General features: G+C 41.8%; 1 protein-coding gene across 3 annotated transcripts in view; it reads left to right on the forward strand.

Moving 5' to 3' along the window:
• The window catches only part of SFXN2 (sideroflexin 2), a 182,481-nt gene that overhangs the window by 144,321 nt on the left and 23,966 nt on the right, over positions 1-14,194 (forward strand). For all 3 annotated transcript variants that reach the window (XM_078643664.1, XM_078643665.1, XM_078643663.1), the window contains one exon: positions 1,679-1,745. In XM_078643664.1, coding sequence (XP_078499790.1) covers positions 1,679-1,745 — 67 coding nt within the window. The remainder of the gene's footprint in view (positions 1-1,678; positions 1,746-14,194) is intronic.

Genomic DNA, 14,194 nt, shown 5'->3' on the forward strand with positions numbered 1-14,194 from the left:
GTATTGTTCCAGAGATGTAATCCTTTTTCTTTGTGGCATGGCCGCAATCGGGTGATGGGGGGAGTGTTTTTTTCTATTATGGTTTAGTCACGTTATAAAAGTCAACGTCATTTTTGTTGTATAATTGATGTGTGCAGTAGTCTCCGGGTTACGGAGCTATGCAACATATGTGAACCGTGACAAATAAAGCTTGTTTTAAAAAAAAGAAACCTTGGTAGGAAAACCAATGATTGGAAAAATGAATTAAAAAAATCTATATACCAAGTACACTTGTTGCAGGTTGGAATGAGCCCTGAAAGATTTTTCCTAAGATACGAATACTTCCATACATGAAGTGTTGAGTGACAACATTCCTTAACTTTATTCTAGGTAACTGGTAATAATTCATGAAGCACCTTTGTACAGGTCTAAAACTATTTTCCTCCTAAGCATGATTTTTTTTATAAATCTCCAGTAGGCATACGTGGGATTTAGTATAAAAACCACAGGTTTTGTTTAGACCATGTTAGTCGGTTGAATGTATACATGCCTATGGGAGACATTTCAGTGTGAGGACAGAGGACTGTACTTCCACATAAAATACTCTTGTTCCTTTCTTTTCGTTAGCAGGCAAAGGATGCACACTCTAACTTGTTTTAACCCCTTCCATACTGCTGTCGGCCATTGGCCGACGGCAGCACTACCTCGCTGGTGCTGCCGTCGGCCAATGGCCGTCGCGGCCCCACCCGTTTTGCGAAAGTGCCGCACTTCCGCAAAATCGGCGGCGCAGACAACGGGTTAAACCTGTTAGACCTCAGAGAAGGGGAGTATTTGTATTTGTGAGGCTTTTCTGTGGCCTCCAGGCCTCTATCTGCCACCCTTCTATATTCCACCTTTCTGAACTGACTCACTTTTAACGTGCACGTGAACGATTGCATATAGAGCAGTTATGGACACTTCTTTCCAGCTTATTTCTCCAATCTGCCAAAAAGGCATTTCATGGCGTAGGGCCAGCTTCAGTTGAGACTGCTGTTACTACCGTAAAATGTGTCTGTTGTATTGTAATTGCATTTATATAGTGCTTACAACCCCTAGCGAGGCATTCAAGGGCTTTATTCCAGGCAGCAAGCTGTTTCAGATCCCAAGGTTAGTGGTTAGTTAGTCCACTATTATTGATCATTGGGCTTAGTTTTGTGTGCTCAATGATACTATCCCATCCATTTTACTCCAGTTTTTTTAGTTAGATTAAATTGAGGAGTTGGGTGCGACCATTTGTGGGTGGGGTGTGTGTGTTTTCATGCAGCTAGTTGGTGGGGTTAACAGATGTCTTACGTTACTATTTTCCATCGAAGGACATTTAAACCAGGGGTTATTAGCGTTGCACCAGGTAAACTGCTTGAAGCATATTCAGTCACACCTACAGTTGTGCCGTAGCATAAGTTTAAAATATATTAAACTGGAGAAACTGAGATTGGTGTTCAGGGAGTGAAAACCCCATTACAGACAGTCACTCTGCACATCACAGCTATTCTCTTCATGCCAATGTAAGCAATGAGACATGCAGACATTAAAAAGCAGCCAGAGCAGCAAGTAGAGCGACCAGCTGGTGCAGACACTGCTGCACCAGATGGGAATGTTCTTCTCTTACCCAGTTTGTCGGTGTAATCTTTTCTCCTGGTGTCTTTTTTCTTTCCTGTAGAAAGCTGCTGTCAAGGGCATAACCCAGGTTGTAATTTCCCGAGTCGCCATGGCAGCTCCCGGGATGAGTAAGTAGCCGCATGAACAACTAACGGAAAAAATATAATAGCTCACACTTTGTGTTTGTAGTGAAAAGCATTTATCCGCTCTGCCTGCATTGTATTACAAATGTGTTGCAAGATTGGGTGTTGAAGCAGGATAGCGCACTTAGGGGCAGATTAGAATACCGGTTTTTCCGTATCCTCCGGGCCGGCGGAAGCCACCGCCGGCCCGGAGGATACGGAAAAACCGCAGCGGACCCACCAAAGACCCACCGCCACATTAGGATGGCTGGTGGGTCCAGGTTTACGTCCGCAGCTTTTCCGCCGCGGTTGGCTTACAACCGCGGCTGAAAATCCCTAATATGGTGGCGGTGTCTCTCAGACACCGCCAGCCATATTAGGATGCCCAAAAAGAAATGCTTTTCCACGGTGGGTTTTCCGCCGTGGAAAAGCATAAGGAGCTTCACTGCGGGGGCCCATTGCAGGCCCCCTGGCTGAAGGGGGGGGTGGGGGGTGCACATGGGGGGGTACCTATGGTACCCCCCTGCATTTGTATGCAGTAATCGGCAGGCACCACACGGTGCCTGCTGCTTTCTGCATACAAATGCAATGTATGCATTTTTAACATTGCGGCGGGTGCAGCTTCAGCTGCACCCGCCGCAATGTTAAAAATAGAGGATGTGACCGCCAGGGTGGCGGTCACATCCTAATTGGACAAGAGGGAACTCCGCAGGCCATGCGGAGGTTCCCTCCTCCTCGATGGTCGCGGACGGACTCCAGTCCGTCCGCGATCATAATGAGCCCCTTAGTACGAATGTGATATGTGGTGAAGGAGTTAAGGGGTAGATATGCTTGGTGAAGAGGGGCCAGTGCAGATATGCCAGGGTGCTTTTTTAGGTCGAGCCTGGACAGCGCATGCGCTGCTCTGCAAGGCATGATGTATTCAGGTATAGACTTCAAGCTCCGCCCATATTTTTCATTGGCTTGTGTCATTCTCCACTGTAAACTGTGTCTTTTCATTGCTCAATAGGCCTAGTAACCCCTCCTTTGTACCGCCTTGTCTTATTTTATAACGTCCCATTAGAACACCCCGTGTTTGTGTGTTGTTACTTGGTAGGCTTTAATTACAGCCTCCGAGAACTATTCTCTCAAATAGCTTAGATCTGCTGTTGCAGGCAGGACACGCTCTCTCCTAACGCTTTTTTATAATCTTTATAGCACGGGCACTGAACGCATTTGCAATGCAATAGGTCTCGCATTTGCGAGAGTTTAAGCTATTGGAATTGTAAATGACAATGCCTTTTATTTATCTGCTTTCAAAACAACACATAAATAAAAGGCACTGTCATTTACAATGCCAGTAGCTCAAACGCTCGTAAATGCGAGACCTATTGCATTGGAAATCTTGTTGCCTTGGTGTTCTGTCTGGCAGTGTGGTATTCCTTTGGTAAAGAGAGGAAGTGCACCTCCTGTCACTGTGATGTGTTTCTAATAACGATGCGCCTGGTGTCTGTCTCTGAAGAGGAGTGGTGCAGGTGCCGTCAGTGTGCTGTGTGTTGTGACGTACAGGAATATCCCATCTGCGGAGAGTGTGATATTGCTTTAATAGAAAGATACAGCGCACTTGCTGTGAGTGTGATATTTCTTTGATGTGAGAACTGCTGCAGTGCCAGCCGAGATATTTTGTGGATAAACAGGAATGCTTCTCCTGTGGTTAGTGTGATATTTCTTTGGCAAAGACTGTTGATGGAATTGCTGTGAGCGTTCTGCTTCTTAGGTTAAGAGAGGGGCGCATTTTTCCTGCGAACGCGGTACCTGTTAGTGACAGTTAATTTTTGCTGTACATTGTTGCGTTTTAGTTTTCAGTTATAAGCATGTCAAATAAAACACATCATATAAACATGCCACTGAATGTTCAAGCACTTTTATCGGCTAAATCATTTCAAAGATTTTCAGCAGCCATCTTGATGTAACCATAGCAGCCGTTGGGCACCGTGCCATGCAGGTTTGTTCTCTGTTTCCTCAACTCATTGATTGCGAGACTCACTTTTGTACAGTCTCAATGGCTGCATCGAATTTAGTGGAGTTTCACCACTGGAAATCAAGCGTTCTACTAAAGGCTTAACTTTTGGGATAAAATACCCTAATTCCCAAACTTTTGCAATCAGTATCTTGACATCTGTGTCTCAAGAAAACAGAAAATCAGTGTGTTAATGTGAGTTTTGGAGAGGAATTACTTTCCTTCCAAATGTAGCAAACAATTTGAAAACTCTCTTACCAGGGCACTCTGTGAAGTAAGAGGCCAACATTGGATCTCAGTATTACATAGTAGTTATGAAGTAAAGAAAACATTTACGCCTCCGAAAGCATGCTTCAAATTAGTAATATTAGAAAAACTGTCGTAGTATGCCGTTGTTGCACAATTTCCATTCATTCAAGGAATACCTAACTTTTTACATTGTTTCAAGCACATATTTTTTAAATAATTGCAACCTCCTCATTCCTATGAAAATTGGCAGTTTTATGCCAATTTTAGTATATCATTGGGGATAAAAAAGTTCTATTCTATTTAAGAAAAAAGTGGCATAACTGCTGAATGAGCACACAAAAATAAAACCTGTGCAAAAAAGAGCACAGATTGCACCCGTTCCTCTAACAGTCCTGCACTTTGGTCATTGGTTGCCACAAAACGAGTGCAGAAAAAAACCTTGGGAATAGATTTAACAGAAAGCTTTAGTGAGTTTCCCAGAAAGGCAGCAAGCCGGCACTTCTTATTGTATGTATATAGAGTGCTTCAGTAAAACTCCATAGGAACTGTGAGCGAAGGAAGATTTCAGATTCACCTACCCATTGTGTAAATTTACTATAGAACAGTAGAAAATCCTCTGTGCTAAACTGTACCCCATGTTTCAGCAGGCCTTACCATCCGTATACAGAAGTCGGACATTTCCTCCCCGTAAATGGTAAATTTTTTTAAACGATGATGTTTTTTTATAGCATTTTTTTTCCACTTCAAAAACACGCTACAGGGCACCTGCATCACAGGAAAATGGTTTGACTTAGCTGTGGCTGCCGCACAACCTTTGCCCTCAGCAGAGATATTGCCTGGTTGACACAGATCCCAGGGACTCGTTCTTTTATGCAGAACAGCCATCCTCCAGGTTTAAAAGAAGCTTAAAAGAGAGTTTTACACGTTTTTAAATTCGAGTACAGATCATACATAGCCACACAGTCAAGTCATTCATTAAAAAGCAACAATAACCTTAAATTTAACAGATCTAACAGGCAAGGAGACTAGAGTGTAGCGCTATCTCCAAGCAGAAGTTTACAGACTTGGTCATATGAAATGTTCCCAGGCTACATCTGCAGACACCCATTCAATCATGTGTACGAGCGTAGTACAGCTCCACTAAAGGTGCTCTGTGCTAGACTAGCTCACACTTGACTGGTCCTCCGAGAAATTAAACAAGCATTGGCAAAGCCAGTATGTCTCGCCTTTGCATGTTTTTTTTTTTGGGGGGGGGGGGGGTTATATAGCGCAGATGAGACCAGTGGGGGTCAGAGCACTTTACATGAGCACCAGTTGCGTTACAGACGGACATATTCATTTTTTGTACGCATTGGGTAATTAAGTGATTTGCCCAGAATCACAGGATGTAGAGCGTCCCTGTCGAGACTCGAACTCGGTTCCCCAGCTTCGAGGTCGACCACCCTAGCTGTTAGGCTACATCCTCTCCTCTTTTAGGTTTGCTGGTATTTTTTTAGCCATGTTGTACAGCTGTAGCGTGGTTGAAACTAAATTAAAACGATGGAGCTATAACTTGGTCAATGCTGGCTGTGTCATAACGCTTTTGGTTTTACTTTCAAACATGCTGCACAGCTGCCGCGCCAATGTACAACATGCCTAGAAACATCGACAAAGCCAACAGATCTGCCCTAGGCGAGACTGGTTGGCTCTACCAATGCTTGTTCTAATCTGAGAAGGATTTGAACAATTCAGGATTTGAACAATTCATCAAAATCCAATGTTTGATCCATCCCATTACATCCACAGACAAAATGTAACCGTGCATTTGAAATGATTTGCAATTCTGAGTTTGATAAGTGAAGACACCCTTAATTTCTTTACTGTAGACCTCTCCCCGTGAGGGAGGTGAAAGGCAATAGACTGTGTGTGCTGGTGCTTGACAATCCCATTGCTTTGCTGTGTACGTTTCCTGGTATTTGTGGTTCCAGAAGTGAGTTAAAAGCATGTAACAAACAGTACTGAGTTTTTCAATTCTTTTGATGTTGCACAGGGACATAGCTATAATTGGTGCAGCGGGTGCAGTGGCACCGGCGCCCACAGCCATGAGGGGCCCATTGAGCCCTAACAGTGCTCTATTTTACTACCCCAACCGTAGCGAAAGCGGCTAGTTTGCTCTCTTGCACCAGGGTCCACGGCGTCCTTGCTCTGCTACTGATGTCGCAGAGGATTCTTTTTGCTCAGGGCTCTGCAGGATTGCTTGGGTCAAGTTTCAGAGAGATTCTACTTTTTGCTTCCCTAAAGTTCTAACTGAAAGGATGCTTCATATTAAGGGAAATAGAAAGTAAGGGAATCTTTCCACCCGCCACTTCTCGAGATTAACAGAATTGTGCTGTGACTCCACTTTATGTGCCCCTTCTCTCTAAAGAATAAAATCTGAACAGCCCTGCAGTTTGCAGCTCACAACTATTCACGTCGGCGCTATAATCACATTTTATCCCTGGGTTTTTGGAGCTCAGCTACTTCCTGCGTGGCATTTTCGATTATTATAAATCGTAAAAACATCAGCATAGTTTTGCTAAAATTGCCAGGTGCTAAAAAAAAAAAACCAGGAAACTACGATTTATGCAGCCATCAAAAATGGAATGGGCTGTCAGAAACGTTTCTTGTTTTAGCACAGGTGCTCAATTAAGTCTCATTTACTCTGACCGAAACTGCTCTTTCCCTGCTTCAGGCAATTTAAGTATCACACTGCTCCTCTTATGGAAATGAGTAGCTGCTGTAATTTGTGCTGAGAAAAGTGGAGCAGAAGAAAATGTTGAGTAAAAAAGTTTGGGGTCCGTTACATTAACCGAAAAATCAAAAAAAAAAAATCAGAGTCTGCTGATAAACCACTTTGGGGATCTCTTTTAACTTAGATCATATGGAGGTTATTACATAGCTCTACTGTCCTCTGCTTTAAATCTGCAGTTTAACTTTTATTCCATCTAGGAAGGATCCTGGCCTGGCAGTTCGGGTTGTACTGTTCCCCTGGGGAGCAGCGTCAAGACTGATTTGCATATGGCAGGGTTTAAACTGGGATGGTATGGGGAGCATACATACAATGGATTTAGGCCCAGATCTCTGTACTGGGATGAATGTTTGACATTGTTCAGCATTCTGTACATCAATTGTTCATTTTCCATTTGTCACCCCGAGTGGGACGGGTATGCCCAGATGTGGGTCCCGTGCTCTCCATACCACTGGAGTCTAGCTAGCCTGGCTAATATGGTGTGATACCCCGAAACCAGCCCCACGATGCTTGTTTCCGGGCCATGGAGGCCCTAGCCTGTTCCCATGGGAAGCAGAGCCAAGACTGATTTGCATATGGTTGGGTGTAAACTGGAATGGCATGTGGAGCAAACAAACAATGGATGTAGGCCCAGATCTCTCTACTGGGGTGAAAGTTTGACATTGTTCAGCATCCTGTCCATCAATTGTTCTTTTTGCATTTGCACTGCCTTTTGAGCATTTTAGTAGGAGTGACGGAAGGTACTCTCATATGGCATCCTTCAAAGTATAACACGTGATACCAGGGCATTTAAGGAGATTACACTAATCGTTATCAATGTGTGTTGTCATGCTCCTTCATATTTGGACTTATTTCCATTTGCAGCAGGAGCCTGGAAAAGCCTGTAAGTACTTGGTAGCGATCTCTCACAAGAGCACTCAAAGTTTCACAGGCCCTGGCACTTCGAGACCCAAGAGCAATCTGGTACAAGTAATCTTCAAATCCCTATTTTCCCATTCTGTTTGTAAGCCGTGGACAATAGCAATCAGTTCTCTTTCTTGACACTTGTTTCACAGTCAGTACTGAGGTATGTATGTTGCATTTGCATAGTGATCCGCCAGGTTTTCTGAGAGCCTGGTATCTCACAAGCTATTTCAGAAGGATTAGCCAAGGACCTGTGTACACATAAGATCAACAACAGGGTATGTTCATATTAGCTACAATTCGGAAGAAAAAGATCGCCACAAATTTTCTTGTGTCTTTTATTGCTTGTAATTTTTGAACAAAGAAGGGGTTGGCTTAAGCGCAGTAAGGCTACGCCTCAATCAAAAGTAACAAAACATTTGCCAGTACTGCTCAATCGTTTAACCAAGAAAAATCCAGCTGAGTTCTACGTTCTCACCTGAACAGACCAAGCATTCAGTCTAGAAATATATCTCAAATTCTTTTATTTTTCATTTATTCAAATTATTAGTTTTTTTGAATTTTCCTTTTTGCAAAAAACGTTCACAATTATTATACAAACAATGTGGAGTTGGAACTATCTATTTACACTATTGACAATTAAGTGAAAGGTGGTGAATATATACACAGGGGTGTCAGGGAGGGTGTGAACTCTACACAGCAATACAAAGATCCATTCAACTTCTATTCAACAGCTTCATTTCTCAAAAAAATATATACAGGCATACAGGCAAACCTTTCATCTCAGTGAGTGGTAGGGAGGGAGGGAGTGATGTGTAAAAGGGATGAATAACAGAGTAACAAAGAATGAAAAGAATGAAAACCCTGAGAAATGATTTCCTAGGTTCAGGGTTTTTTTTGGGAACAAGACTATTTATTCTTATGTTCACCAAACAGGTGATTAGGCCATCTACTATTTATTTCCTTTCTGATTATTTACAACAATGATTGGCCTAATAGATTAGGGAAGTGATTATTAGGAAGCAGAAAAGCGATATTTACACCACATGAAAACCAAATGCAAACAAAAAGCTCAAATAATGGGGTCGACGCGTTTCGAATCCCTTGGGTCGTGGGATTCTCTTCAGGACCTTAACAGATTCAATCTGAAAGACATAAAAGTCAACAAACATTCAATCAGTGATGTCTCACACACGAGGGCCTTCAACTTCATCTTGCACAGCACACACCATTCACGCAGTACCTGTAAAACTTGTCGGGTCTTTTTGTAAAGGTGAGCTGTGGACAACAAATGAATCTGCGTCACAATTTTTGATTTTTTTACTCTCAGGCTTTCTTCAGAGCAAATTAGAAGAACGTGTTCATGCACTTACATGTGGGGGATTAAGATGACTCCTTACACACGATTTTGTGTTCCAATTGACGCCTCAAGGGCAATAAATCCAAGCAAAAAATCAGTTTTGTTTCTTGTTATCTATAAACAAAAACCAAAAATTGGGTTGTAAAATGGAGCTCTAGTAAAGTCTTAGTTGTTGCACAATGGCGTGGGGGAACTGTGCGAAACATATGTCCATCTGACCCGGTTGCATTGGTCGATGCGTAAACTTTGTGCTGGCTGGATGCACACGGTGTACGGCAGGTCGTTCAAATGTGTTATGTTTTGGACTGGCAGCATCTGCAAAATGTTGCAGTGATGTATCTGGTGTAAGATATTCGGCAGCCATAAGCATGTAGGGACCTGAGTCCCGATAGTCTTCTTACCGTTTTCTTTCGATCATGAACTCCCCGGTCGGCGTTTCTATCTCGGTCGCCGGTAAAGCGGGTCATCCGTTCGGCGCTTTAACGCTGTACTCAGAATTGTGCTCGGCCTGATGGGAAATGTAGTTTTTGACTAATGTTCGCTGTTTGCTGGCGTCAGGTGGGAGAGTCTGGTTCCCACCAGCCTGGTTGGGGCTTATATAGTATGTGAAAAACTTATGTTATAGCAACAAGGACTGGGCTTTAAATAGTCGCCGGTATTTTATTGGCCATCAATTATGGATTATGGTTTTATATTAATAAGGGGGAAACGTTTGTGATATTTGCCAGAATTGGGTTCGAGGGTCAATTGAGTTGGCGAAAAAGCGTGGGGCCCCTTCAGATTTACCATGTATCGGTGAACCGGTGCAAGATACCTTTTAGAGTCTATGGACTCCATATGTCAGCTGAAGAGTTCATTTGCAGCTACACACAGCTGGGTTTACAAATTGTAGAGTTCCGTCATTTCATTTAACCCGTTAACAACGGTATTATATTTTAGGATTAGCATGGCTTCTCTTTGTCTCAATTTGGCTTCGAGGTCACCACCTCTTGTCCCTAGTTCTACTTTAGATATGACTGTCCATCTGAAGTCATTGTCATCATGTCCACTTTCTACCCAATGTTGTACCAAGGGTGCTGTGAGTATTTTTCTTTTTAGTCTGGATCTGTGTTGAGACATTCTTTGCCTCACTTCTTGACTGGTCTTCCCAATGTACAATTTTCTGCATGGGCATAGAATTCCGTAAATTACATTGCGCGTTTTGCAATTTGTGAAAGACTCGTGCTTCCAAAATATGTTTTCATGTTCGAACAGTGTTCCTTTGATCGTTGATTGACAGCTGATGCACATACCACATTTATGGTGTCCTTTGATGGGGGGTAGCCCCACATACTCTCTCAATGTGGGATTGTGTGTTGTTGGTAATGCTGCTCGGACTATTTGATTTGCAATGCTTTTATCTTTCTTGAACGCAAAGAGCGGTTGTTCATTTAGTTGAAAATCTAGTTCTTTAATTAGGTGCCAGTTTTGGTGGATTGTCTTCTTCAACCAATTGGATGAAGGACAGTATGTTGAAACACAGACGATTATGGTTTGTTTTTTTGGGGGGTTCCTTTTCAGCAATTCCTCTCTCGGTGTCCACCATGCTCTTTTTAGGGCTTCTTTCAGAAGTTTAGAGGGGTAACCTCTTAAGAGTAATCTTTCTTTCAACAAGTTGGCATGTTCCATGTATTCGTCTTTAAAAGTGCAATTCCGTCTTATGCGGAGAAATTGGCCCATCGGTAGGTTCTGTTTTAAGCTTCTTGGATGGTTACTTGTGAATTCTAGTGCTTTATTTCTGTCTGTTTTCTTTCTAAAAAGGGTTGTTACCAACTCGCCATTTGTACAGTATACTTCTACGTCCAGAAACGTTAATCTAGTTTTTGAAGACTGGATGCTGAATTTTATGTCTCTTGTCCTGTTATTCAGCCAGTCATGAAACATTTGGAGGTCATTTTCATTTCCAGTCCAAGTGAAGAAAATATCGTCAATGAACCGGATCCAACCACCAATCCATTTTTTGTAGGGTTTGTTCTCATAAATGAAGGTGTCTTCGTACTGGCTCATAAAAAGGACAGCAAGCTCAGGGGCAAAAGGACAGCCCATTGCTACTCCCTTAGTTTGGAAGAAAAAGTCGTCTTTGAATTTGAAATAATTTTTTGTCAGGGCCATTTTTGCTTGCTCCAAAATGAATTCAGTTGGTATCCTCATTGGACGTTCTCTACGATCCAGGTAGATTTCCAAAACTTCTAGTGCCTGATCCTGTGGAATTTGGGTGCACAGAGAGACTATGTCCATGCTTACTAATAGATCTTTGTTTTCTGTAAACGGCAAGTCTTTGAGTTTATTTATGAAATCTGTTGTGTCTTGGAGGTAAGATCGAACTTGTGACATGAAAGGTTTTAGGAAGAAATCTATAAATTTAGATATGGGCTCAAAAAGTGATTCACATCCGGAGATGATTGGTCTCCCTGGTGGTTGCTGTACACTTTTATGTACCTTGGGGAGGACATAAAACAGTGGTATTCGTGGGTGTTTGTTTTGGAGGTATTCAAATTCATTCTTCCCCAAAAAACCATCTGCGAAACCTTTAGCCAAGATAGAAAATAATTCCTTTTGTAGTTCTTGAGTAGGGTCATGGTTGATTTGGCGATAACATTCTTGGTCCATTAGTTGGCGGTTAGCTTCTGTGATGTATTCGTTGGTTCCCCAAATAACAATTGAGCCGCCTTTATCTGCTTGTTTAATTACGATATTTTCGTCATTTTTTAGACTACATAGTGCTTCCTTTTGAGTTTTAGATAGATTTGGTTTGATGTATCCCCTATTTCGTTTTTCTTGGAAGGAGATGGCAGATAAGATCGTTTTTTCAAACACAATTACTTCTTTAGGGACTTTAAATGCAGGAGGACAGAAGGTAGATTTTTTCTTGAAACCCGTTGTTTCGGTGCTTGGCGTCATTTCTTTCCCAGTAAAAAAAAGTGGTTAACCTGGTTTTCCTGCAAAATTCTATAAACTCAGTTTTGAGTCTAACAAAATCTGTGAATTTGGTGGGCACAAATGTCAACCCTTTTTCCAGGACGCTCATTTCACTGTCCGTGAGGGATTTATTTGAGAGGTTGAAAACTGATGATTTCTCTAGTTTTTGTAATTGTGTCGCCTCGTGGACATTTCCCAAGGTTGTTGATATCTCGTTTTGCCTCTTGCTTTTGTTTGGCCCCGTGATAAAAAAGGTTGTTGTTGTTGTTGTTCGGAGGTATTTTGTTGGAAGTTCTGCTGGTAATTTGATTGATAGCCTCCGCGCCTTGCGAAGGGTGGTCTATAATTCCCACTATCTGAGTCACTGCCCCCTGAGGATGATGTGTCTGAAAATGTTATATATTTATTCCGTGATCTGCCTTGATTGTCTGGAAGGAATCTCCTAGCTTCTGGTCTTGAATAGAAATCTAGTTGTAGATACGGATATGCTTTGTCGATGGAAAATTTTTTCTTATCTCTCGCAAAATTGTTCTCTTTTTGGGTCACAGTGTAGTCTTTGAACTCTAATATTTCTTTATCAATTTTTTCTAATAAGGATTTTGAGTCCGTAATGAGTTGATTTGTTTTGATGGCTTCCTCCAGTAGTTCAATTTCCTTAAGTTGGTCCTTAGATATTCGTTGAGCTGTTTCTATCGTTAGGACCATGAGGTCTCGGCTGCACTTAGTTTCTATAAAGCTATAGCCTTTTTTATATATCGGGTCCTCCGTGAAAATTACCGGTATATTTTTGACTATTAATCCTGTTGGTATTGTCCCGGATTTTAAATGTTGAATCAAATAGTAGCCATGCAAGTCCGTGCGTATTTGTTTTTTCTTTAGACGGATCAATTTCTCTGATTCGTTGTTGGTTTGTGCGGTACTGCTGAGTGTGGCTGAGCCAAATAAAGGAGGGTCACTCAGGAGTTTCCTGATATGGTCTTCGCTATATGCGAATGTTTGGTCTTCACTCATGCTAATGAACTGAAATTAGCTACACACAATTTCTTTTAATACAGACACCCACTTACATAAACCCAATCATAACCTTCATACACCATATATAGAAGTAACAGCAAAACCTTCGCCTATGAACGTGATAATGAATCCTGTGTCTGAGCCCAACAATGGTTGATCGACACAAATAAAAACACGACGCACTGAAGCGTAGGATACGAACCTCGCGAGCTGGTGCCCGCTATACACCTTTGAACAAAGAAGGGGTTGGCTTAAGCGCAGTAAGGCTACGCCTCAATCAAAAGTAACAAAACATTTGCCAGTACTGCTCAATCGTTTTAACCAAGAAAAATCCAGCTGAGTTCTACGTTCTCACCTGAACAGACCAAGCATTCAGTCTAGAAATATATCTCAAATTCTTTTATTTTTCATTTATTCAAATTATTAGTTTTTTTGAATTTTCCTTTTTGCAAAAAACGTTCACAATTATTATACAAACAATGTGGAGTTGGAACTATCTATTTACACTATTGACAATTAAGTGAAAGGTGGTGAATATATACACAGGGGTGTCAGGGAGGGTGTGAACTCTACACAGCAATACAAAGATCCATTCAACTTCTATTCAACAGCTTCATTTCTCAAAAAAATATATACAGGCATGCAGGCAAACCTTTCATCTCAGTGAGTGGTAGGGAGGGGGGGAGTGATGTGTAAAAGGGATGAATAACAGAGTAACAAAGAATTAAAAGAATGAAAACCCTGAGAAATGATTTCCTAGGTTCAGGGTTTTTTTTGGGAACAAGACTATTTATTCTTATGTTCACCAAACAGGTGATTAGGCCATCTACTATTTATTTCCTTTCTGATTATTTACAACAATGATTGGCCTAATAGATTAGGGAAGTGATTATTAGGAAGCAGAAAAGCGATATTTACACCACATGAAAACCAAATGCAAACAAAAAGCTCAAATAATGGGGTCGACGCGTTTCGAATCCCTTGGGTCGTGGGATTCTCTTCAGGACCTTAACAGATTCAATCTGAAAGACATAAAAGTCAACAAACATTCAATCAGTGATGTCTCACACACGAGGGCCTTCAACTTCGTCTTGCACAGCACACACCATTCACGCAGTACCTGTAAAACTTGTCGGGTCTTTTTGTAAAGGTGAGCTGTGGACAACAAATGAATCTGCGTCACAATTTTTGATTTTTTTACTCTC

This window comes from Lissotriton helveticus, chromosome 5_1 (genome assembly GCF_964261635.1).
Source record: "Lissotriton helveticus chromosome 5_1, aLisHel1.1, whole genome shotgun sequence".
In the NCBI taxonomy this organism is placed as follows: domain Eukaryota; kingdom Metazoa; phylum Chordata; class Amphibia; order Caudata; family Salamandridae; genus Lissotriton; species Lissotriton helveticus.